Below are 27,585 nucleotides of genomic sequence, written 5' to 3'. Positions count from 1 at the left end.
ATTTACGAGTTAGGTAACAAAATATATTTCCTGCCAAACACGCCTATCATAAAAATGTATACAAATAACAATCATATAGTCAACACAATTTGACTTAAAAGTTATGCAACTAAAATGGCGCTGAGAGAAATACACAAAATCATATAAACAGGTACTGAAGTTTTCATTTAATAATCCTAAATATTATTGCAACAAATGTTATTAATAATATTAAATTTTGGTATGTATACCTACGATTTGATTGTAGCTACATCGCTACAATCATACAGTATAAGTACACAAAACACATCTGAGCGGAGCCTGTCGGCGGAGAAGTATTACTGAAATCGTCAAAACAGATCAATATCTATTCGTATAGCAATTTGTGAAAGTTCCTTGAGCCTTTACAACCCGTAATATCCCGTCTTTCAGTAAACTTCTTGCGTCTAACAACATATTTCTTTGCGAAAGGAACCCATTAAAATATATAACCTCATTATATTATGCTTTATAGTTAGATATCACACATAATTCGTGGAAGTGGTTAACAGCAAAGATTGACTTAGTTACGGAGTTCTAAATTAATTTGCTAAGCTTCACCGGAAAACACAACTAATTGCTAATAACATTGGAAAGTACACTAACAAGAGTTTGGGGTGTAGACTGCTGCCGGTATCCGGATCGTTGTTGTTCGTCGAGGGTGCGAAGACAACTGCAAAAAAAAATTAGAAATATTAGGTGCTATGGTGGTAAAGTTTTATTATGATGAGCTTTCTACGCTATTTCGCACTCGTTAAATAACCAGTTGCTCGCAGTTCACGACCGCGTTGTAAATAAGCTCGTAACAAGGCATTCCGTCGCGTAAGGGATTTCGCATTAATCTCCCTTCTCGAGAGCTTCGATTGAAATTTCTTTCTCATAAGTTTGTTCCGGAACAAAGATGTACAAGTTTAGCGTGACGGACGAGAGAGGAGGAAATTGACTAACAGCCAAAATACACATTGAGTCACAAGAAAAATGCAATAAATAATTGACACGAACGAGATACCTAAAGAACACATTTTACGGATACGTGACAAAGGGGTTGTTTTAGCTGCACATTCACTGGCTTTCCAATAGAAAAATGTTCAACAAAAAGGTAACTGGATTTTGACTAATAAACCATTCACCGTTGCGAGAGTAAAAATCAAAACTCCTATTTAATGCGCTAAGGAATCAGCCAACCCCGTTAAAGGCCCTATTATAACAAGCTTAGCCAATTTGCTAAAAAGCTACTTCAAATAGATATTTTAAAATATATTTTCGAGGATTTTCCGAGGCAGAAATTGGAAACAGCTTCGTTAAACAGAATGGTAGCATTAAGTCTCGTGAAAGCAAATTTATATTTATACCACCTACTTCCATTTTAGAGACAGACTTCTTAGATCTAGTTGCAAAACTCTAATGGTTAATTTTTGGGCACATGCAGCAGAAGATTGTCCCTATTAGACATTGTGTAAATTTTTTTCAAATTTAGTACAAATCACTGACACAATTTATAAACGCCACAAAGAAATATGGATTTGGAAAGTTGGGTTTCCTTTACCTTAGTTCTTTCTTTTGCCGCTAATCCCAATGTACTTTTTTTGTGTTTTCCCTCTCCCTAGGTTTTGTTAAGTTTTGGCGTGTGCGTTGGTTATTCCTTCAGTTTAAGTTTAGCACGCCATTTGTTGGTGTGATACTTTTTCTGAAGTTACCTTTTGTGTTGTTGCTTGATGCTTCATTGACGCTTTTTGCGGATATATTGACAAGTTCTACAACCGTTTACGGTATGTACCAACAGTGCGTAATATCATTGACTTTGAATAATGGTTTACTTTATGCTTTTATATAGATCCGATTTGTACAGACAACTCGTGTCGAGTAAAAATTTTGCTTTTGCTCCTTAAGTGAATTGAATGTTATATTTTTGTGTCCGAATTACACGAAGTAACAAACGTTAATTTGCCTAGGCCTTTATATGCCGCGCTATTCCTACTCCTTCTTGTTTTGTTGTTGTGCTTTATCTGATTGCAGATGATTAGCAGAGAGCGCCCTTCTGAGCTCAGACGGATTTGGCCAAAAATTTCAAAGGTAATATTTTCATTTCGTCGAAACTCCGTGAGTGTAACGTTTGTACGCATCTTGATCATCCATACGTCCGAATTGTATTAAATATATTTTTTGTGATAGTCATTTAAAGAATTTCCTTAATTATTTTTTGACTACGGGTTGATTCCTTTTTGAAAATTACTTGTGAATTTAAATTTTCATTTTTAGTAAAACTCGTATATTTTAATTTCCACGTTTGTAAACAATTAGCTTTATTTTATATTGAATTCAATTGCCATCGTTTTCAGGTTTGGTTACAGTTATTGTTATTATCAATCCATTCATTTTCTTTGCCCTTTTAGATTTATCAAGAACAGAACAAAGATCGCTGAGTCTACCTTGTTCCCTCTCAGTAAGTATTTTCGCACTTTTTAAAATTTTATATAAGACTCAGTGGGGCCTATCCAGTTAACTTATTTATTTTTGCTTTGTTAACTAACCGTAGAAGAGAACCCCTTAATCACCCAGACCCATCTTTGCTTTCCCTGACCCCTACTTTCTTTTAAAGGCTCTTGAAATCTCTTCGATACACTTAACAATTTAAAAGCTTTCCAAAGACGCTCCACTCTAACTTTACAAAGGTTGCGAGAGAAACGTGAAGAGAGCGTCAACAAAATGTAAAAGAAGTGCGAAGGCGGGGACGTAAAGGAAGAATGCATGCAGTTATTTATTAACAGATTTGTGTTTCCCAAGGTTAAACGAAAACGAGCATTAGAGTTGCAAAGTCGTGCAGATTATTTAATTATCGTAGACCTTTTACGATTGCCCTGAAATAATTCCAGGTAACAGGCATTACTGGCCTACCGAATTTGGAAATTTTGATCCGGCGATTTAGTTACGTATAATTAACCGTAGTTAATTTTGAGTTGCAGCAAACCTCGTCTGATTGGATTGCGTCTTGTGCCATTATGCGCGCCCCCTTAATTAATATAGATACAGATTGCTAGGACGTCAGGGGACCGCACATTTAAAAAGAGAAGTTTTAATTTTTTTATTTAACGCCCAAATACAAAAAATACTTTAGTTTTTTGCAACTTTTATTACGCTAAAACGACGAAAAGTAACTTTTTTCTCTGCTACGATTCTTGTAAGATCTGCACTCCTTTGCAAAAAAAGAAATTAAAGAGGAAAGGCAAATTTGGGACGGTTAGGGAGGTACAAGGCGCCGCCCCGACCATTTGGAAGCTTCGTAATAATAATAGCTTCCTGGAAATAAACTCTTAGCGGAAAATAAACAACAATTTCCTATTCACTTTTACTTAAAATTCGCTTAATGCCTCCATATTAAATACACAAAGGGATGGGTAGACGAAGGCAAAGGCAAAGAGAGCAAATCCTTTTTTACTCCGCAATAAATAAATATTTTTTTCTCGTATAGTCGAAAATCGATACAGCGATAAGGGAAGTACCCACAAAAATAATGTACTATTTATGCAACCAGATGATCCTGAAGTATTTCCGAAAACAATATTTTTACGAAATAGGAATGGAAATGTAATATTGAAAAACATTTAGGAAAATAGAAAAATGTAAATCGCATTTTATTGGTACGCGTTATCCATCAACGTATAGTAATAATAGCTCAAGGATTATTTTATTGCCGCAACCGAAGAATGTATGCTTTTATATCCAGCACGCACTTTACTGAAATAGATATCGATTAACAGAATTACACTACAGGTGTCGTAAAAACATCGGAGAAAATGTACTGTAATTAGTATTTATAATGTACACAACCTTCTCCGGGACAACATTATGTTATTACCTCGTAGAAATGAATAATGGGCTTTAGCCATTTCACGCAAGAGCGTGGGAAGTTCATAACCACTTAAACATACCCCACAGAAGACAAAAAATTGGCGAATCAAGAAATTATAACCCCTTACGTAGTCCACGTAAACCTGAATATCAAATTTATAGGATGTACCACGCAATTTGTAACAATTTGTTACAGGAGTTGAACGCCCTTGTTCGTAATATTTAAAATTAATTTCCTACTGCAATGGCAAATTCTTTCTAACAAAAATTAATTAACCGACGGATGGCTCCCAAACAAAGCCTTTACCTGGCCTTTTAATCAAAATGCTTTCTGAATGAGTCCACGCGTAGTTATTAAATATGGCCCTTTCGGACAATTTACCAAGAGCGATTCCTTTACGAATTCTTTGATTACATTCAATAAAAATTCCATGTAATTTTTTTAAGAGTTTCGCTCTTTCCTTTTAATGCAAATTAATAAATGTCAGAATTGGATCTCCTTTGGAGTGTGGAAATGATCGGGCAATGAACCTCGTATTTTTCACAACTGCATTCAAACAAGATTCCCCCCAGAGCTGGGCAGTATTCGATTTTGTAAATACTTTTTAGTATTCAAATCCTTTAAAGTATTCAAATACTTTGTAATTAAATACTTTTATGGAAGCAGTATTTGTATTTGCAACTCAAATACTTTCACAAATATTTAGTATTCGAATACTTCGCAAAGTATTTGGATACTTCGTAAAGTATTCGAATACTTCGCAAGGTATTTGAATACTTTGAGAAGTATTCGAATACTTCGCATAGTATTTGAATACTTAACCTCCCTTTTTTACCAAAAATCGACTGCACCCAAATTTCTCGGGAAAACACTTTTTCCTATTAATTTTGGTGCGTAGAATCCAAAACAATTCGTACTTTTTCGATCAGACTTCTCAATAAAAAGTTATAGACTAGAAACCAATTTCGAAAGAAAATTCAAAGGGCTGTAAGTTTTGAACTAGTAGCCCAATCTCGTAACTGTTTGAAATTATGGATTCTACAGGCCACATTCTATAAGAAAATTTTTTTCCGGGTCGATCTGAGACAATTTTTTTTCGCGCCTCAAAAAAAGGCAGTGTATAACCTTCCTTTTTTACCAAAAATCGACTGCACCAAAATTTCTCGGGAAAACACTTATTCTTATTAATTTTGGTGCGTAGAATCCAAAACAATTCGTACTTTTTCGATCAGAATTCTCAATAAAAAGTTATAGACAAGAAACCAATGTCGAAAGAAAATTCAAGGAGCTGTAACTTTTGAACTAGTAGCCCAATCTTGGAACTGTTTGAAATTATGGATTCTACAAGCCGCAGTCTATAAGAAAATTCGTACTTTTTCGATCAGACTTCTCAATAAAAAGTTATAAACTAGAAACCAATTTCGCAAGAAAATTCAAAGGGCTGTAACTTTTGAACTAGTAGCCCAATCTTGGAACTGTTTGAAATTATGGATTCTACAAGCGCATTGTATAAGAAAATTCGTACTTTTTCGATCAGACTTCTCAATAAAAAGTTATAGACTAGAAACCAATTTCGAAAGAAAATTCAAAGGGCTGTAACTTTTGAACTAGTAGCCCAATTTTGGAACTGTTTCAAATTATGGATTCTACAGGCCACATTCTATAAGAAAATGTTTTTTCCAGGCCTCAAAAAAAGGCAGTGTACAACCTTCCTTTTTTACCAAAAATCGACTACACCAAAATTTCTCGGGAAAACACTTTTTCTTATTAATTTTGGTGCGTAGAATCCAAAACAATTCGTACCCACTAGACATTTACAAATATCCATGCCCGAACCCGGATTTGAACCAAGGTCCCTTAGCACAACAGTCCAGTTTCAACTGAACTGCGCCACACGGGCCGGCTTATGATAACAGAGACTGGTTTCTCATGAAGCAACTCCCTCAAAAGAATAACTTTTTATTGCATTAAAATCAATAAATTTTTAAGAAAAAAGTCAATCAAGTTTTAATTCTGGTGGTAATTTATTAAAAATTCGGTTTAGACGCGCAGTGCTTTTTATGTGTTGTATGATGTCTTCGTTTTATCCATTTAAAGTGATTTCCTTTTTACTTCTAATGTAGAGGAAATCTTTTGTACATTATAAAAATTCATCGTATCGTTAACAAAGTGATTTTTAACGTGGAATGTAGAGATAAGGCGTGTATGACACGAATTGGAATTAATTAAGGCGGTGTGGAAATGGATTGGATGTCGAGCTCTCAAGAAGTGCGATGTTTCGTTGCGTGAATTTCGCTCAATTGTTATATTGATATCTTCAGACCAGGTCCACAAACTATAATCGTGTATATTTCGTGAGTATTTGAAGAACCGTTACCTAATTTATTAATTGAAATTAGTTTGATTAGCATTCTTGAGTATATTGTTTATCAGGATAAAAATTCAAGTATCTGGCCAGCAGGAATATTTTGATTTCAGTTAGGATTATGTTTTCTTTCATTTCAGAGAATTGTAGGAATTTGCTTCTTATCAGTGTTTACTCGTAATAAATGTATTTTGTTTGTTATAACATTTAATAAGTTTAAAGACAGTTAGTGTTAGGGAGATTATCAGTGGAAGACAAATCTATTGAATTATTTCCTATTCTTAACCCATTTTTACTTGAGCTAGCCTGGGAAGTAAGTACGATATGTAGGTCCCAATAATACACGAAGAAAATTGTAAGACGAATTTTATATGGCGAATCACGTCATGAAACTGAGGATATTACCAAACCATTTCAATTTAGTCCTATTTTTCATTTATGCTTGCCGCATAAGGGTTTCCAGAGAATCTACATAATTGTTAAGAATAGTGCATTAGTTTTAAATTACGAAGCAAATTGACAGTTGCAGCCTACATTAGGTATAGGTATAAACGTGATGTATTATACCTGATTTTTATCATTTGAAATTGTGTGAAAGCGTTAGCATTTAGAAAACAGCGTTCCACACCTGCTTTTTGTTGAAAATTCTGGCTGAAGTACCTACTTTTATACCAGCCAGAATATGAAAGTAATTTTAGTTGAACTGAATAATTTAACACGTTTACATTATATTATATTATATTACCTGAATATGTTTATTCTATTACATAATTGTTGTTTTAATGTTCTACCCGAGGTTCTACCTATAAACAATCTACGGCTTTTGCTTAGAAATATGTTTTAATGTTATCTATCAAAATGTTTAGAGCACGAATACATCATATATCAATTATACAGGCTATTTCACGCAAACCGTTACCTAAAAGTATTCAGACTCCCATTAATAATTAAAATCCAACATAGTTTTTTACGCTCTATCGAAAGAAAATATTATCATGATCGATTCACTTCGGTTGTACCGAAATGTAGGTACATGAAAATCTACGTCGTTCGATACCACATTTTTCTGTAAATAGCATCAAAGGTTTTCAAGTTAAAGATTTTTCAAAATTTTTGACGTTTGACTGGTTTTCTTCAGCGCCCTGTACCTACCTATGGATCCGTTGACTTGAATTTCAAGAGTCTTCCAAAATCAACAATATTGACGTGATGCTACATGCGAATAATTTAAATTTTGTTCGCCTTTCTACAGGGTGTTTTAAAATTAATGGTCAAGTTTAACAACTTCGAACCTTAAAAAGTTTATTTTTTCAAATGAAACCTGCACGAAGCCACAGCAAAAATTGCCTACTTGTCAACACGTCACAACCGTCACCATACGACATGACTGCCGTCGGTCTCCAAAATGAAACGCCGTTTCAACTCCTGAAAAGAGCAAACGTTGGCATCTTCAGTAAGACGAGTCAGAGGTGCACAGGCCGAGAAAACTTCTTACGTCAGTTGTACCAATTGGAATTGCCCATTCTTAACGGCTCTGCGCTTCTCAAGATCAACAAGACTATCACGGTCCTAAATATTGAACCTTACCCGGGAAAATATGGCACCTCTTTGGAGAAAGTTTTAGATTGGCAGACCGAAACCTTTGGAAGACCTTTGCAGATTCTTCATGTGTATTCGAAGATCTTTCCCACCACAATGAGGTCGTACATTATCAGTTCAATGACACGTTCAAAGGTTGCGGGTGCGTTACACAATCCAAAAGGCATAACTGTAAAATGCCATAATCTCGATCCGATCGTAAATGCCGTCTTCTGATCTTCTGGAGCTATTTCCACTTGCCAATAACCACTTTTTGAATTGAAAGTCGAGAAAATTTTAAATGCGGATAGCGTGTCAAGCCGGCAATCAATTAGTGGAAGCGGATAGGTATCTTTTTTAGTCATGTCATTGAGGCCACGAAAATCAACACAAAATCTTTTTAACCAATGCCACATTACTAGATGGCTTGATAACACCATCAGATCTCATGACTCATAATCTTTTCCGGTTCCCTCCGTTTTGCTAGTGGAAGTCGTCTAGGTGGTTGACGAATGGGTGTTTATCTTGTGCTGCATGAGGTTAGTCCTTTCTTCTTCATCTCCAAAACGTCTGTATATAGCCATTAATAAAACGATAAAGTTTCATCTTTTGTTGTCTCATGAGTAAGGCAGAGTCTATCAATTGCGAGCTGGTCTGCCACAAATCGAACTAGTATTGAGTGCAGAGACAGCGGGCTTCTGGGATGTTCGCCCCTTTTCATCGACCTTTTTTTAGTTTTGCTGCTTTTGTTGTTAACTCTCGACATCTATTCTGGAAATGCCTAATTTCTCCGCAATTTCAACAACGGAACTGTTTCTTCACAATAATGGTCTTTGATCGCAACCGATTTTGAGACCAAAGTATCCAAAGTCTTCTAGGTTACAGAGGAGGGGCTTGGGCTACTTTGGAATATATTAAAATGGGACAACAGCAAATAAACGCATGTCAAGTAACGGTAGTCATTAACCTTTAGACTCTAAAATAGTTGCTTCTGACTCCTAAGCTTAAATTCAACTCGAGCTTCACACGTATAATAAGTATAGAAAAAATAACGTGAATCTAAATTAAACGAGACGAGAGATGAAAATGCAAATGTTCTATTCATCCACCTTAATTTTTAACATGGCAGAAGAAAACGAGTAAAGTTTCCGTTACGAATGAATAATGTAATTAAAGAGTTCAACTTGCGATTTTGCCATAAAAGTTTAATTAGTTAACTGTCAAGAAAGTTAGACTTACGAGTTGTGTGTGGATACCTCTCCGCGGGTTGTGCGTCCTCCCATTGAAAAATTGGCATTGGCGTAGTCTTATACCTAAATTTTGGTTTTTCAATTTCGACACTAACTTCTGAGCTTTTAGTGTAGATGTCGTGCATACTGGCCAAGCACCGTATTCGCAATCGACCGTTTACAAATAATTGCTTGGTAATGAGCAGACGTAATCCTAAACGTGGGCTGAAAGAAGAAAATTGTGTTACTCACTTCGTAGGAGCTTTTGATTTATTGCCACAATTTATCATCAGAAGGTGGATAGAGTTAATGAAAGCGTAACTAATTAAATCGGATTAGGAAAGTTTCGTGAGGGATATTAAATTAATAAGTCGAAAAGCAAACCTATAAAACCCATCCGGCGATGGATGCGCCCTATTTCGGCGTAAATGAACTGGATCTACTTGGAAGTCGTTAACAAACCATGTCAAATTAGCGGCGGGGGGCGATTTGATTGACGTGCATTCTGCCTTTAACGTGTCGTTTAACCGATATCTTGATTTCAACCCCTTAATAATTGGACCTTCCTTAGGTACCTCTACGACCTGGAACAGAAAACACACATCAGTAACACGGTCGGGCAAGTTGTTTCTATTTAGTATTGCCTTTGTCGGGATGAGATTTCGGAAAATGGATTCTCAAAAACATCTGCGTGGGTTTAAAGTCACGTTGCTGCAAATTGGTAAACGTGAGAATAGGTCTCGAATCAACGTCTGGGGTCGGATGTGTCGGATTTTGTTTTATTTCACACACGCACATCTCCTGTTCGTTTGTGCGGTAACGAATCGTATTACATCGAATACATTTTTTGTTCGAGAAAGGTCTTATGGTTATCGCGAATAGGTATTCGTTTCACATAATTCGAACTCAGACCCATCTGCACGAAACTCTAAAGTTTTCATCTGCAGAATTTTCGCGAATAAGACACTACTTCTTTGTTCTGACAACGTGGAATATCAACAAAGACAATGATTACAGTGCTAAAGTCCTATCGCCTGCAATTGTGGTGCGACTCGTCAAATTTAACGACCGTTTGTTACCGTTTTCAATATTTTATCGCGTTTTGGTACATTAGCCGATAAAAAATCTGTTGGTTTCATTTTCATCACGAACAATTATAGGAGCATTACTTCCGCACTGCACTGCGATATTCTGCGCTAAAAGTTGTATAATCCAAAAATGCCATTCGTTTTACCAAGAAAAAGGAAGCAACTTTTTTCTTATTCACAAATTTCTAAATTGGGAAAACTTCAAGGAAGTCCTAAACAAACAAGGTAATGTAAGAAACTCATTAGCGGTGTTGATGGTTTCACACAAGCAGCGATTCGGAACTCCATCTACGACATGATCAGACACAGTAAGTTAAAACACACGTTGAATGGTTGAGTGTAGATAGTCGTTTATGTCAACTGTGCAAAGATTATTATAAGCGGTTTACGTTTGTATTTTAGAACTTACGCTTCAATCCCTCTTGCAAGTTCTAAAAGAGGCATACGTATTTAAAGGGTCCAAAAATTCCTTAAGAAAAGTTGTTGCGAATATTGGTCTTCGCTACCCAAAAGATAATCCAAGAAAAGGTTATGGAGTTACCGAGGGAGTTACCCAATATTGCACTATCAAGAGTTGATTTTTTAGATGCGTATGTAAGAGATTATGCAATCTGGGACTGGACGCCAATGTGTCTTTTTGGATGAATCGTGGGTAGGTATTTGAAAATGGAACAATATGTAAGTCATGTCAAGATGACTGTGCAAAAAGCGTATGAAAGATTAACCCGAGGAACGCAGGTAACATGCTGGCATTGATAAGAACAAAATCATCTTATAACCATTTAAGATATCATATGGTTTTACATGCCGGAAACGGAAACATGAAGGGTTTTCTTACTGGAGCAGTGGAGCATCATGAATTTGTGATTCGATTTTTACCGGGACGAGAACAGGATGATCGGCAAACAATAGGCGAAAGTAAGGTAAAGGTACTTAGGTACAAGACTAATTTTACCTGTACTCGTATCTACAATTTACATTTGCTTCGATAAAACCCATCATATGCATTTCATTTTTCTTTCGAAATTTTTGAAATTTTGGGCACAACAATTAGGCGTTGGATATCATAGATTCTATAGGGCATCGAAGTTTAGATGGCCGATTTCCCAATAAAGGATTTGATTAGTTCAATTATAGTATTCGTTAACCGCGGTGGAAATGAAGCCCGACTTATCTACGTCGTTTGATTTCTGTAAAGCATTGTTTTCTTAATGTATTCCGGTTGCCTCGTGACTTGGAGACTAGATGTCGGGAATTTATATCATATTCAATTGGTATATTTGGTTACAACTGCTAATTCGGTATGATGTCACTTCAGAAGCGTGGAAACTGCTAATCTCACATATTAGAAAAAAGTGGGATTTGATTTATGTTCAACCGATGCAATTTCTTCACCCTCGGAGCTTTATCAAGGATAGAACAAGGATTTCTTAGTAGACTTATTCACCCTCAGTCAATACTTTCTCTTTTTGTAAATTGTCTACGACTAAGTACGCCAACGTAAAACTGACAGCTTTGAAAATCCACATTTTCCAATAAAAAAAACTTGAGACATATGTCTTTCGCATCGAACAGTTCACATGTGGAAAAAGAACTAGTTTGCGATTGGGATAGGGATAGTGTTGCCGCGAGATGAGACGAGATGAGACTTTCGAAGGTCTCGTCTCGTCTCGTGACCTCGAGACGAGACCAACTCAAAGTCTCATCTCGCCCTGGTTCAGTCTCGTCTCGTCTGGTCTCGCCTGGTCTTGCCATACTATCAAAAAATGGTGTAGAGTATATAAAAGACACAACGAAGGCATGACAAATAATAATGACCTTCCCTATCTATCTGCTAATCACGAAACATAATTATGCGTATTTTAAGAATTTTCTTTACCATCATAAAATGTATCTGGTAATGTAACTAGGTAGGAAAGTCTCACTGAATTCTTTGTTACATAAATACTTAAAGATAATCGTCCAAGTTATTTTGTAAAATCTTACTTTTATGGTCTTAACTACGCGGTAAACTCATACTAAAGTACCTGTAGCATTTTAGCCCCAATATGGCGACCAGAACGAACTACCAATCAAAAGCTGTCAAAGGCTTCCTGGATTTAAGAAAAACTACACTTGTATAACACCTATGATAATTAAGTCCTAAATCAGTAAATTCAGGAACGGTTTATGGAAACAATTGGAATTCGTGCTACTTCAATAAATTTTCTTGATTAAAATTTAAAAAAAAAACAGTACAAATAAATACAAAAAAACTTCGAGACCAAACGAGAGTCTCGCCGAGACTGATGGTTAGTCTCGTCTCGATACCGACATAGTTTACGAGTCTCGGCCGATTACAGGAAAGCGAATTATAATCAAAATCCTTCATCTGAGTTTAAACAAGAATTTGACATTTAATTGGCTGCCTACTGCAATATAAAGCCAATCAAATGTCTTAATACCGGTTTAAACAATAATCCTGGATTATTTTTTTTGTGCAACTGGCTTACCTTAAAACTTGCCTAGATCAAGAAAACGATTTTATTTCCGGAAAAAAGGTCCCGTTTATAGAATGGTGGCAATTGCGTGTAATGAGCTAATGAGGGGGATGGTCATTTCCTTGTATAGATTTAGCTAGCCTTTCATGGAAGAGTTTGTAACGAAAGCATTCAGGCTTGGATTTAACTTTTTGAATTATTCTCGCCAAAAAAGGTAATTAGAATTTTGAAAGATGAAAAAAATATCGAGGTTCTGCCGTCTTTCAAGACAAATATTGTGTAAAGAATTTATCTGGATAATTGAGGTTAAAGAAATTTGCGTCATCTATCTTGCACTGTTGGTTTTCAATGCGCCTCTGTTTTTTAAATTGTTTCTAATCGTCAGTCGCAGTCTGAGTGAGGGCTCAGCTTACATCCGTTTTAATATGGGTATAGTATTACATTAAAGCAAAGAAAAGTATAGTAGAGTTTATTGTTTAAATAGATTGAGTTAACAACAAACAACAAAATATACATAGAAATTAAACACGTGTGTGTCAAGAATTTTTCAGAAATATACTTAAAACGTGGATTTTGGAATCTATTTTATAAACCCCATGAACCTTTAAAAATCTTCTACAGGGCACCCCTGATTTATCACAAAAGTATTTGTAATCCTCCAAAAATGATCTCCAATTTAGGCCAGTAGGATAAAACCATGAAATTAGACGAATCGGGGGTAAAAATGTACCTACAAAAAGGGTATTTGTGCAGTTTTACGGTTGTATCTTGTAAATGACTCACAATATCGAAAACATAGTCCCGTTACAAGTTTTGGGCATTAAATTAAATTCAAATAATTTTTTTCCGTTTTGGAAAATCTTACTGCCTCCCTTACAATCCCTAAGGAACCTACATGCCAAATTTCAGCTTTCTATGGACAGTAGTTTCGGCTTTGCGCTGTCTATCAGTCGGTAACGGAAGAATTGTATAGAAAAAACTCTTCCATTATGAGGTGATACCCTATTCTTTCTCGGTGTTCAATGCAGTCGGAATGAGGAAGACCCCCAAGTTACTTGGAAGGATCAGCTTTTGTCACTCATGGTGGATTTCTTTTCTACCGGGCTGTGTGGAAGAATGGCGAAAACATTCCATTTAATCATTACTATATACAGAATACAAGGGAAGAACTCTTTGAGCTGTTCATCGGAATTCTTGAGGAACGTTATTCGGTAGACTATGCCTTCAGCGTTCACTGTCACCATCATTGGTCACCTTAAATTCGAATCCTTGTATAGCCATTACTCTATTTCTGCGGACAAACTGGACTATGTCAAAGGTTTGATTAACCAGCATGGAAGAATTGCCAATTCCAAAGGTCCTATGGCAGTTGATGGAGTCACCTTCGATGACTCCTGTGCTGATAAGACATAAATAAATAAAAATTAGTAGAGGGAAAGGATCATGCGATTGAAACCACTCAATAATCCTCTGAAGGTCTGTAAAGCCGAAACGAGTGGGTGTAGAAATCTGAAATTTGGCTTGTACGTTCCTTGGGGATTGTAGGAGCCTGGCAGAGGATGTACTGAAATTCCTACGGGAACGGGATGTTACGTTTTACAATCTCCGGAAGATAAGAAAGAGACAACAGAACCTAGTTTTTTATAAATATGTAAAATTTAAAATTCGAAGAGCACTAGTATGGAAACCTAACCTAAATATGCAACACATGATGAAGATACCTTCAAATGGCTCCTTTTTCTTAAACCCTGTATCCAAATGTGAGGTCCTTCAGGCAGTTAGTAAACTAAGTAACTCACGCTGTACTGATTATTATGGCATCAATAGCAAGCTAATCAAGGAAACTATACAAATATATGTTGACTATTTAGTAAACGTGTTCAATTCCTGTATTTCAGAAGGCAATTTCCCTGACGTCTTTAAAGTTTCTGTTGTATTACCATTATTTAAGAAAGGCGATTGTAATGATATGAACAACTATAGACCAATCACTATTGTACCAATGTTCTCTAAAATTTTTGAAATAATACTAAACAGGAGACTTTATAATTATTTTGAATGTAATAACATGTTTGATCGTGGTCAATACGGCTTCCGAAAAAATCACTCCACCATACAAGCTGTTTCTAAGATGATAGCTACAATTATTCAATTTTTTGAGAAAGGAGAACAGGCTTCACTAATTTTATGTGACTTATCGAAAGCGTTTGATTGCGTTTCATTTAAGATTCTAATGGATAAGCTACATCTATATGGTATTAGAGGGCTTGCTGGAACATTACTTTCATCTTATCTTAATAATAGAAAACAGTGTGTTTTTGTGGATGGTGTTCAATCTGAATTAATCTATACGAAGAATGGAGTTCCTCAGGGCTCTATCTTAGGACCATTATTGTTTATTATGTACACAAATGACTTTTTTACTTATATGCACCCGAATCACTGTATTGCTTATGCTGACGACACTTCGTTACTCGTATCGGACAAAGATGTTAAAATAGCAATCGCCAAAAGCCAAAATTTATTACAAGAAGCAGATACCTGGTTCATTAGCAATAACCTAAAACTAAATAAAAATACAAGCGTCACTTTGCAACAAATGACTATTCTCATAATTACGGTACTCGAGGCGCAAAAAATATAAGGGTTCCTTATTATAGATTAAGCAAATCAAAAAATAATAGTCCAAGAGTTGAATTGTACAACTATCTTCCAGATCCTGTTAAATGTCAACAATTCAATCAGTTTAAAAATACTATTAAGAACCATCTTCTGAACCACTGCTTTTACTCTGTAAGCGCATACCTAAACACACCCTGTGATTTAATGTAAAATACCTTCTACTGTTTTAAAAATTTACTATTGTTAATGAATAATTTTATTGTTGTATTATTACTTGCATGTATCACTGTATTTGTTTGTTATTTTATGTACCTATATATGTATTTTTTTTTTTTATTGGATGCTATGTGTCAATGACGTGTCGAAGCCAAGGATTGGTGGAAGGACAAATAAAGATTATTATTATGGTCGGTGTTTCTTGTGAGAACTCAGGTCTAGCCTGGTTAACTAATCGCACGGATTAAAATCAAGTAACGATTAGTGTCTGTGTCTGTGTCTGGTGAAGTTATGTAGGGTTCTAAAGAAAAAAAAAAAAATAAATAAATAAATAAATAAAAAATAAAATAAATATTCACACACTCACATTGGAAATCTACGGATAGTATGTAATTCATACTTACCAACATAGCTATTAATGGCCACAATAGTCAACGCTGTCAGGAAAGAAGAAAACAAAACAAAAATATCATTATAATAATTCCTGTAGTTTTATTAAATAGAGTTTATTATGTAAGTGTTTCTTTGGTTTTGCGTTTGGGTTGAATACGAGTGGGTTGTGATAACGTGGTGTGTTTCTGTGAAGAAGGAGTTTTGTGTTTTTTAACTGTGCTAGGACGTGTAACTTTATTCGGTTGACCTGTCTTTGTGGTACATATTGCCTTACTTGTATTTATGGTATTTCTTTGTTCTTGAGGTTGTATTTGTATGGTTTCTTGGGTTTTTGGTGGAGATATTACAGTATGTTGTGAGCATGTCGTTCTGTTATTATTATTATTAAACGGGTGGTCAAAAATTGGCCTCATTTAATGCCCTAAAACATTTAATGGGATATTGTGAGTCATTTGCAAGATATAACCGTAAAACTGCAAAAATACCTTTTTGTAGGTACATTTTTACCCCCTACCACTTCGCCTCCAAAATTGCGCCTCCGGAAAATCAACGTTCGTTTCAAGACGGCGAAGGAATACCATTTTACAGATGGAGCACGATGGAAGAGCTGACCTGGGACTTTGCTGACGTGGATCGATCATGCCAAATATCAGATATAGTAATTCCATTCTCGGCCTATGGCTAAGATCAAAGTGTAGTATCGGCCGGGGACGAGTTTGCCATCAATTTTGGATGTAACTTGAAGATCAATTTAAGAAATTTTAAAGCATTAATTATATTAATTTGAATTAAGGGTAGTCTTGACTTAATTTTTTTATTTGCAATGTTCTTGTTTTCATATTAAGATTGCTAAAAATGTATTTCAGACAAACAGATGGGCTAAGGTTGCGAAGTTTGTTTAGAAATTCGGTCTTAGTGGTTATCCCGAGGGTTATCCTCATATGCATTGGGTAGTACGCCAAATGTGTCTGTCCCTGATTCATCTTATATTTAATTGGTTTTCAAGCAAGTATGCGGTAGGGTGGTGGTAAACACTCTCTTGGGACTGTTGTGAATGTTGAATAAAATTCACAATAATTATCTGCGTGAATAATGGCCGCATTTCAAATCAGTTAATTAATGTAGGCCGTCAAGTATCTCAATCTCTCGTCATAATTTAACAAGTTAAAAAGTAATCGTAAACGATTTACATAAAGCGCATTTCCACTTGCATTCATTTCCCATTTGTAAGATGCAACTTCTCTTAAAATCGTAAAAATCCGGCCACAAATATGAAAGATAGCGTTGCACATGGGCAATCCATTGTTGACGTGCTACTTCAATTTCAGTTTATGAGAAGAATTTCATTTCAATGCTTTTTTAAATAAGAAAGTTGGAACTGCGCATGCGCAAACCTAAATTTTGAAACTAATGTTAGATTTTCCTTTGTTCCAAGCGCCTAAGTATCAAATTTCACTTAAATGGTTCCATAGATAAAAAAGTTGGCACTGCGCATGCGCAAAACCAAATTTTGAAATTGGCGTTTGATTTTCCTTTATCCCAAGTGCCTATGTATCAAATTTTGTTTAAATTCTTCCATAAATAAAAAAGTTGGCACTGCGCATGCGCAAAACCAAATTTTGAAATTGGCGTTTGATTTTCCTTTATTCCAAGTGCCCATGTATCAAATTTCATTCAAATACTTTTATAAGTAAAAAAGTTTGCAATTCGGTTTATAAATGGTCGAGATGCGAAAAGGGCACTGTGAATTTTGAATTGATTCGATTCAACTTTTGGCATTGCGTATTATATGGCTAAAGCTATGCCCATATTGAATTTCATGCAATTCAGTTCATAATTAACGGAGATGTAAAAGCGATCGAACATTTCTAAACAAAGTTATCGTTCACACGGACAGATAGATGGACAGACAGACAAAGGAACAGACGGACAGACCAACCGGCAGGCGACAGATAGCATTGCAAAATTATAAACGATCTCTAGGATCGTTAATAAACGGCAAAAGTGTAAAATTATGGAACATGTAAAAAACGGTTTTTTGTTTTTTTTACAATAACTTTTTTTGTAAGCGGTACCGAAAAAATTCCTTCCTTGGTACAAGACTCGACACCATAACGAACCAAATAGCGAAAAAAGTAGAACAATAGCTCTTAAGATAAAGAACTAGTAGCGTCGCAAAGCTAGCGGACGGACGGACGGACGGACGGACAAAGTGGCCACAATAGCGCATTTTTTTTTATTTTTGTGGAAATGCGCTAAAAACGGCACAGCTACTGTGAAGCTACATACTCAAACATAAACAACAATTATTACCTTTACGGGGGTTGTTATTCCCCCTAGGGCACTTAATCATATCTCCTTGTCGGTCTAACATGCACCTCGGGAATGACTTGTACGGTTAGGTAAGTTCTTGTCTTGCTAAAATGCGTTGATATCTTTTTCGGGATACAAAATTTCCGAATTTTACTTTCCTGGTAACTAAAATGCATTTTTCCATTGAATTAGATTTATTTCCACAAGAAGCGGTAACTTTCTGCTTGATTAATTTACGAGACGTCCAACTTTTCTACTTCAAGACATATTTATAAGACCTGGTGATAACAAATTTAAACATGAAACAGAATTAGTTCTTTACAACTGTAAGTAGTTTCTCCTTTCGAAATAAACTTTACGGTTTTTCAAAACTCGCTGTCAGGCTCTAGTAAAATAATTGCCGACTCGACGGCTCTTAGACGTAAAAAGTTGCGTTGTACGTACAAAAATTAACTGTCATTTTTGTTGATTACGTTGTCGAGGAGTTCTAATGTAAGGGTAAAGTGCTTCAAGTTTGTCAACATCTTAAAGACGCCCAATTTAGGGACCTTTACTACGAGACAAGGAAATAACATGCAAATTCACGCTTCTGTTACTTACAAAATGACATCCATCTTCCGTTGCCGAACTAATGACTAGACTCGAGATCGTTCTGCAATTTTAGCTGTCAATATACCCCAGCCTTTACGTTTATTTGTTGGGGGTAAAACCATTCCAGCCACAATTAATTCTTTTATTTCCATTATGTAGCTTACAGAATCAGAATAGTGCGCTTTTGCGATTCCTTTCTTTTACTAAGTACAGGAAGGATTGTATGTTCTCCGCGAAAAAAATCGCATCAGTAAATATCCCCAGGAAAACTCACACGCAAGTAGGGTTTCCGCGGAATATCCACCCCTTACTCACGCATTCTGCGTAATTGCAAAAAACGGCAACAAGGAGCGAATGGATCGGTTGAAAGTTAGAAAAGGGCTCTATCTAGAGTAGAATTTTATTGCTGCTCAATCTTTTCTCTTGATACCTCGTCCTCTTCCACTCTTACCTTCCTCGCCCTCTTTCCCATGCTTCCCTTGTACTACAGTAATTATAGTAATAATGAAGTACTGTTTCCGGTCGTCTATTTGTATTTATCTCCCACTTATGTTTGTTAGTTTTTTTTCGGTTTATCATCGCCCAAAAGTCCTTCTCTGTTTCTACACTGATTTCTTCTTCGTATTCTTCATCTTTTCTTACTTAAATTTTCTTTTGTACTTTTTTTCTGTTTTTAATCATTGTTCTGTATCTGGTTCTCTCTCATGTACACTTTCTGTCCCACCATTCATCTCTTTTGTTTCTCCTTTGGCCTTCTTTTACCTGTTTCCATGTTACTTCCTTTTTAATACTCCTCCATTTCATCTACCATATTTTCTATTTTATTCTATAACTCTTTCATTCCTTCTCAGTTGCACATTCTCGTCTTTTCCACTTCCACTCGTATTTCCTGTATGCCCTCTTGATCTTTCGCTTCCTCTCCCCATTCCCTGATCGACTTTGTTACTCCTGTTAATATGCCTCCTTTTGCTCTTCCCTTTATGTTATCCTTCTACGCGAATTGATTCTTCTACATGTATTGTATTCTTTATTTTCTCCCAGTTATTTTTTTCTTTTCCATGATCCCCCAATCCCCACAACATCGTATCCTCTGACATACTTCCTGAATTATACGTCTTTGTTTGCTACCCCCGCCAGACTTCAGAACATCAACTTTATAATAATCATCTCAATTTTTATTTCGTTTATTTTGTTGGTCGTTTCTGTTCCCCCCACTCTCCCCGCTTTCCTCTGCCATCTCTTTTACTGTTAATTTCCCCTCCAACCCCGCGTTCTCCTCTCCCGGTTTTTCCCCCTCTGTTCTCAATATTCCTTTTTCTTTGTGACACCATCTGTATTCATGGCCTTCCACCACTAACCGTCTATCCCGTCTTACTTTCTTGTCCTTTCACTTTCTCTCTTCGTCACCTCTCTAATTTCTCTCTGTACCCTTTCCTTATAAATCAACTCGTTATCTATGTATATAGTGCTTCCCTTTAACTTCCTGTTACCCCTCATAATGTCGCTCTACTTTTCCCACGTTACTTCAATTGTTCTCGCGTCTTTTACGTTCCACTCTACTTTTGGCTTTTTTCATGTTTGCCCCTCTTATAGTTATATTGTTCATTTCATCTAGTTTTGTTATCATTTCCGTCAGTTCTTGTTTCTTATTCCATTGTTCTTCCCTTTTCTTCATTTCCTCTCTTAATTCTCCTATCTTCTTCTCCATTTTTCCCATTTGCCCTTTTGTCTCATTAGCCGCCCTTCTTATTTCTTCCTATACGCCTTCCATCAAGTTTTCTATTACTCCTATGTTTTCCGCTTCCCCTCTCATCAATTCGCTCTCTCCCCCTTTTTCAGTTACGCTCTCTCTCTCCTTTCGCTCAGTCTCCACTATCCTTTTACTTTTACTTCTTTCCTCTTCTTACTCTATTGAATCATTACCGTCTGCGTTAGGGACTTGCCCGCCTCAATAGCTCGGACATTCGGCCCTCTCAGCCTCTTCAGTATGTGCGTCCCGAAATCTGACTAATAAATATTGAATGTCGACCTCAAGGTTGTTTTATAATATGGGATTGTCAGATCACGGTGTATTTTCGCCGAGCATAATGGAGTCGTATCCATTCTTTACGTGTGAAATCATCGGTTTAAGGAAAATTATGTTGGGTTGAAGGAGGCGCGAAAAAACGACGTGTGGAATAAGATGTAATTGAATAACAAAATACCTCACCAAATGTGGATGGCCGTAAGTACTAATACTAACAACAAAATACTGCCCCACGTTGGGCGCCAAATGCTGTGTGCAAATGGTATGCGGTCACCCAACAGACACTTACCTAGCTCAAATTACACAAATTATACAAATTACAAAAATCTGACAGAAAAATTAAACTATCTGGATTTAAATTGACACATGAACTAATTTATAGATATTAAGAAATCTCAAAAATTACTTACAGTTCTGTTAATAATAATTCAATAAATTGGCCAGGACCACTCGAAATTCTTCTCCGTCCCCAGAACCGGTAAAACACCTGCGCCGCTTATCTAGCGCGTGACGTTGTTAGTCGAAAAAGCAATTAATTATTGTCCGATAACATTTTTTTATCAACACCTGACCAGATAAAAACTTTACTCACGTAAAAATCTATTTTCCGTTAGTTACCCGTTTGCAATTTTTCATACAACCTTAATACAACAAATAGAATTAAATGAATTAAATGAATACCGGATAAAATTACAATAAAAAACTAACATTAAAATAACAATTCAGCAATTTTTTCCAACTGTGTGTCTATATGTTCATTTAGAACATATTCCCACGCCTCCCATGTAGTTTACACAACAATGCACTGAGAGAAAAAAGTTAATTAAAAATTGACACTTAACAAGCCCAAGACTGTGGTCATGCCCTTCTCCTTAAAAAGCGTTAAATGCGACAAATATGTTACAGAAATTTCCTCTTTTGGGTTGCATTATTGATACGCGCCTGAAGGACTGGATGTAATTCCTATTGTCAAGTTTGGTTTAGTTCTATTTGTTATAAGTTTACATAAACATTACCTACAAAGCTGTCACTGTCAAATTGTTAGTGTTGGGAATTGCAATGTCTCTTTTGTAAATAGATATTTATCTATAAGTGCAATGTCTGGTCTTTTATTGGGCACAGTTTTGTCTGTGACCAGTATCCTATCGCAATATCATGTATGTGTGGTTTTTAAGTATTATCTGTGAAGTGTATTTGTAGTATGGTGTATTTGGTGATGTGTGTGGGTAGAGCAAACAAGAACCATGTGTCAACGGTTTGCCTTTTAAGTATGGTAATGTTATGTAACGTTGTAATTATTCTAAGTTAGTCAGTACGAATTTCCCTTGTTACGGCACTGGCGGGGGAGAATGCGATGTAACCTTCAATTGTTAGTTTTGACGATTGTGGGTTTCGGGATTGGTACCTGCGCGATTGGCGGGGCGAGGAAAATTCGTGCGTGTCTTACTTTCTTTTCGTTGCTCGTTTTGGGAAGACGCAAAAGTGTCGGTTGAATATTAGTTCGCTGGTGTAATGTCGTAAAAGATTGGTTTCCGTCATCTATTGAAGTATTACCTTTCACGGAATCATCTTATTAAACTATGGATTGATAGTTTTTTTTTGGTTAATCAATATCGTAGTGAACTCTTTTGAGAGGCTTTTAAACGAATTACCAGCGAAACTATGTAAGTAGATATACGGGATTAATATCTCGGCCATTATAATGTTCATTTTTAGTGACCGTATCTTCCTGATCGTTATTAATTATCATACAACGTCAATCTTTCCAATAGACCTTCTTTAATAAGAGGTAAAGAGGGTTATGCGTACTAAAATGCACCGTTTTAAACAATCGCTTTTTAGGGTCCTTGTATCCCGTGTAAATTTGCACATTAACATATGTCACCGGAGGGACGTCCATTTTGAATTATTACCAACAGATGCCTTCATCTGAATACACATTCAGCAGTAATCAGCCGTTTGGAACCATGAGATAGAATACATGACCTATATCTGAGCTTATCACCGTCGACACAATTACTTAGCCTATATCAATTATCTGACCAGTTTTGGGGAAATTTTCACTATTTTAAATTTAATTGTAATCGTAATTCTGGTTAACGATCTTTCGATTAATGCCTACATAATTGGCTCTGATTATTGTTTTTGCATTTGAGATCTCCTTCGGAGACATGATTTAATATTGGTTTGTCCTATTACGATCGTGGGAAGTACCGCAAGTGGTAAGCCCTCAGGCACCGTTAAGTACCTCACTGTAGCATTTTTGATTCACCGAGGCATTCTCGGTTAATTTGTCCTTTTATTCTTTATTATAGCTACTAGGTTGAACATTCTTGGGATGAGCTCACTCCACGAATGCCTTCGGAACTCCAGGTAAGAATAATACCTTCTCTTTATATACTTGTGTGTTCGCCACCTCGTTTTGGGGTTAATAACGTTAAGTTTCATGCCGTCGGGTGTGATCGAGTTATCGTTCACTAATTTGTGGGATTAATGTTCAATTAAGTAAAGTTTTTGGGGGAATTCAATTTAGGGGAAGAGATTAGTAAATGTATATTGTTTTTAGTAGTGCATATTCATGCGTTAAGATTTTTTCTTGAATTTGGTGTACCTTACTGAATAAATTTTTGATTTTTGGGTGGTCAGGTACTCACTGATTATATTATTGTTGTGCCGCTACTGTTACACTTCCTTATTCCGGTAACAGTCAGTGTATAATATTCCAGGTAATAAGGTGGCGCCCTTACTGCTTTGCTCTAGCATTCCTAATTATTAGATGAGAGGAACGGAATCCAGTGCCCGCAGAGACCGAACGATACCTAATGACCCTTGAGTGTTCAAGGTTACCCCGATTAATAGTCACCCCTGAGCTAGTTGGCCGATTAGCGGCGGGTTTGAGCAAATTCACCGTTATAGTTATCATGTAAACATGAAAGGCTTTTGGTTCGATGTCTGTATGTTATTTGTGATCTATGTAATTTTGGATGCGTTTTGCTGAAAACCAAGATACTGAACCTAAGTTTCATAGTTGTCCAAATCTATAAAATTACATTGTTCGAACTCAAAAGTTGTTTTACCACCTGTAATGTGTAGTGTTTTACATTTGCCGATTCCGAAGTCCATTTGTATGTCACGGGAAAATGTTTTAGTGATGCTTTATTGATTATTCTCATATGCATTGGGAAGGGTTTAGCTTTTAGCCCAACGAAATTGTAATGTTCAAATTAGATCAAATTCGAGTTTCAATTCCAAAAATTTAATTTTTCATCGGAACCTGAATTTGTCAATGTGGAAACGTAGACTGAATATAGAATTGGTTTAAAATGGAGTTCCTATAGTAAAGCGAGTACACTTACCTGTAACAGTCCAAAAGCGTCTATAGTAAAAAACGATGGTGCATCCGCAGAAATTTCACAGCTATACTTCCCACTAGTCTCTATCGCTACATTATCTAATACAACAAACGACCCATTTGAAAGATTCCGAACGACGTTAACGTATGGGGTAACAAATTGTTTATACGGCGGCGAATCTAAGGGCGTATATCGAAAAAATTCCCTATCGCTTTTGTACCATTTAACAGCGTACAGCGGTTCACCTTCCATGTCATAATTACAATGTAATTTCGCTTGTTTTCCTCTCTCGACTGCCGCCGGTATCGTTAATTTGACGTCCCTCAATGCGAGTGAACCTGGAACAAAAAGGCACGGTCGTAAAAACATTAATAACGGCATTAATTACTAAATTAACATTTCAATGACGCTGTTGAATAACCATTTTAATTAAGCTCTAATTTGAAATTGTATTAATTTTGTAATTATTAACAAAAACATTGCCGCTTCCAGATTCATTTCGAATTATTCACTTCGTTAAATAAATTTTAGCGTATTAATATTTGAAATTCCGTTTAATGCCCAATTCACTTTGATGGATCAATGCTTTTGTTGTAGAGCAACTACAGAGTTTTAGAGTGATCCAATTTGACTTGTAAAGTTTTGAAGACACTGGAACACCTTTACACTTTTCAATGCTCTTAAAGTTGCCTTTTGATTTCGCCTCCTGTTATGAGGTATTATCACTGGTTACCTGGCGCTTCTTTGAAAAGCGCATTCAATTTGGCTGGGAATTCCTTTCCCATCTCTCCATCGTAGGAAAGCTTATTCTGTTATTGGTCTAGAAAATTTTACCCCAGGAGTTGAAGTTTTATAAAATTAAGGCCGTTTCCCTCTAAAGAGCACACTTCAGTTCTATTGTAAAATCCACGTTTAATGCTGCACGCTCTATTTTTTATTGCTCCATTTACTTCTTTATGGTAAGAACGAAAGTGGATAGTTTGTTTGTTACTTTTATTATAGACAATCAACTTGCAAATGCGGCGCGCTCTACTTTCGGGATAATGATGAAGATGGGGGAACGGCAATATCTATATGACTGACATTATACGCAAAAACCGCATTCATCCATTAAGCGCGTGGGCTTTCTTTCTACTGCCATTTGTTCACATTTCCGCATCTCATTTTTTACTGCTGCCATCTTAGGTTTATTGATTCAATTTTTCATTTTGCTTACGCGAGGTAACGGAGTTTTAAATCTTTAGACTTAAACCTGCCATTTGAATAAGTCATATCATTATTTACACAAAAGTTCGAGAACAGATGGAAAAGGTACCGAATATCAACTCGGTAAGTATTTTATGTTACTGCACTGCTTTTAAGGACTCTGGAAATTGAAATTGACTATACTTTATTTAGATGGAGTCGAAAAGCCAGAGCTCTTAGTGTTGAAATGTAGATGAAAAACTGACATTTACATCTGGAAGTTCAGTCTTGGAGCTCTCGAAAAATCCGCAAAGCGAATAATCTCCAGATAAATCCAATAAGTGGCTACCTTACAGATAAATTTACTTTGTTCTTGAAACATCTCCGGAATATTCTCTGAACAAATTCCCTCAGGTAGAAAAACACCAAAAAAGCGCAATATCATATTAAAACCTGGAACGCGTTTCAACAGCACGGCAGTCATCATCAGCGAACAACGTTTGCAAGTTCAACAGCCCCAGAAATAGTTCCAGTGCTTTTTTAAATTGTCTAAAAAGCATTTGGAAGCGATTCGAAAATAGCAAATGCCTTTTTGGCAATAAAATCGATATTTATTGAATTACGCCGAAATTTGCTCCTTCGAATGGTCCTGAAAGCTGAGAAGATATTGGAAAATGAGAAATATCCTTTATAGTTATTTAATAAGGTATGAGCAACACAATTTTGAGAAGGCCGTGGAAATTTTAGGTACCGTCTAATACTAATTAGTTTGACAGCGCGCGTTAAGAAGTTATTACCCGGTGAGTTGATTGGAATATTCACCCCCCATTCCTGACAAATTCTCTTTGGTAACTTTTGGACCATTTCGCGAATACCTGTCTTGACTGCAAGGAAAAATTCGCATTCAAGAAAACTCACGCCATTGAAAAACGTTTCGAGGAAAACCACATTGGAATTAATTGATTCAGCGTTCCATATAAAAGCCCACTCACATAAGTATTAGATCAGGGCTGCTCAACCCCCTGCCCGCGCGCATATTTGTAAACAGGAGACGCGTCCGCGTGCATGGGAAAATTGACCCTGCCTCACAACTATTTCTGAATGCGAATGATTGAATGTGTGCCGTAATGGTTTAGGGGCAAGGAAACGCTATTTGCAACCGGGGGGTTCGGGTTCAATTCTTTGCATGAAAATGCGTTGATTGTCTTTTCAAATTTTGTTGAGTAGTACAAGATCTTGTTTACCTAGTGAGATACATTTTTTAGCAATGTTGATATGAAAACAAAGACATTGCAAATGGGTTGCCTAAAAAAATTACCCTTCTCTTTCACACGGAACAATACACGTTTCTCTCTCGCGCGCTACTTAAAATTGCGACAACCGAACTGTACTCTTCCGTCTGAAAGAGAAGGACGCAGTGTAACAGCTGCTCATGGTTGTAAGAGAGTGCGCATGCCCTCTCTCCAGGTGATAAGAGTACTATGCGATCAAAAATGAGTTGCTGTCGAGTCACCTTTGGAATTTTTGTTTACATGGGAAATCGTACTTAACTTGGAAATTCCAAAGGCGACCCGTTAGACAGAAATATTAATTACATCACCACACATCTGAAAAATGTATTGCACTAAATAAATGGACGAAGGGTGATCTTATGAGGGATCTGTGTATATCTTCTTTTATTATAGCTACTGCAGCCTGTACTATCCGCATTCGTTCCGCTTCAGGTGTTGATTTTTTCGAGGTGCACCATCCCTCACTTAGGAATTTGTCTCCCCTTCCTCTGAACAACACAACTGGTGTTCTTTTCTGAGTTTGAGCGATGATTATGCCGTCCCCATATTTCTCAATCAATTTCTTTCTGACGCTGAGTTTATTTTGGCGTTCCCCTATAATTTGGTCCATGATCTCCTCGAAGGAAAACTGGCAGTCTGTACTAACTGGAGGGGTATGTGAAGAATGCGAGGTAACAATCTTGGTGGTAGATTGCAACATTTTTTCATGCTTGAACGTTTTTCTTAATTCGTTTAACATTCGAAGCAGACTCTCGTTTAAATTTAGTATTCTTGCGTTTATTCATATTCTTACGCTATCTTCTTTGTAATCCACTAGTTTTAGATGTAAGTTAAATCCTGTAGTAAAATTCTTATTATCTGTAGTTCTTTGTTGTGCCGTTAGAGGCCCTTCTAATGTTGGAGGTTTATTTTACTTCTTTGTCTTGTTGCTATTGTGCACCTTTCTGCACTTAAAATGCTATCCCTTTTCCCTTTCATTTGCTCTT

At 36.3% G+C, this 27,585-nt stretch overlaps 1 protein-coding gene and 1 long non-coding RNA gene across 2 annotated transcripts; one reads left to right on the top strand and one right to left on the bottom strand.

Moving 5' to 3' along the window:
* On the bottom strand, positions 1 to 24,491 carry LOC116179527. The gene is made up of 4 exons (XM_031499322.1): positions 24,126 to 24,491; positions 9,425 to 9,624; positions 9,051 to 9,265; positions 1 to 691 (listed from the first exon to the last, which is right to left on the bottom strand). Exons 1-4 carry the CDS (start codon positions 24,489 to 24,491, stop codon positions 576 to 578), a joined length of 897 nt encoding a protein of 298 aa, XP_031355182.1. The 3' UTR covers positions 1 to 575.
* Positions 22,057 to 23,132, top strand: LOC116178990. The gene is made up of 3 exons (XR_004146932.1): positions 22,057 to 22,433; positions 22,486 to 22,558; positions 22,612 to 23,132. It is a non-coding gene; the product is annotated as an uncharacterized LOC116178990 (long non-coding RNA).
* Positions 24,492 to 27,585: the final 3,094 nt, after the last annotated feature.

Source organism: Photinus pyralis, unplaced genomic scaffold, assembly GCF_008802855.1.
Source record: "Photinus pyralis isolate 1611_PpyrPB1 unplaced genomic scaffold, Ppyr1.3 Ppyr1.4_LG8, whole genome shotgun sequence".
Lineage (NCBI taxonomy): Eukaryota > Metazoa > Arthropoda > Insecta > Coleoptera > Lampyridae > Photinus > Photinus pyralis.
This window is presented reverse-complemented; position numbering and strand designations above follow the sequence as displayed.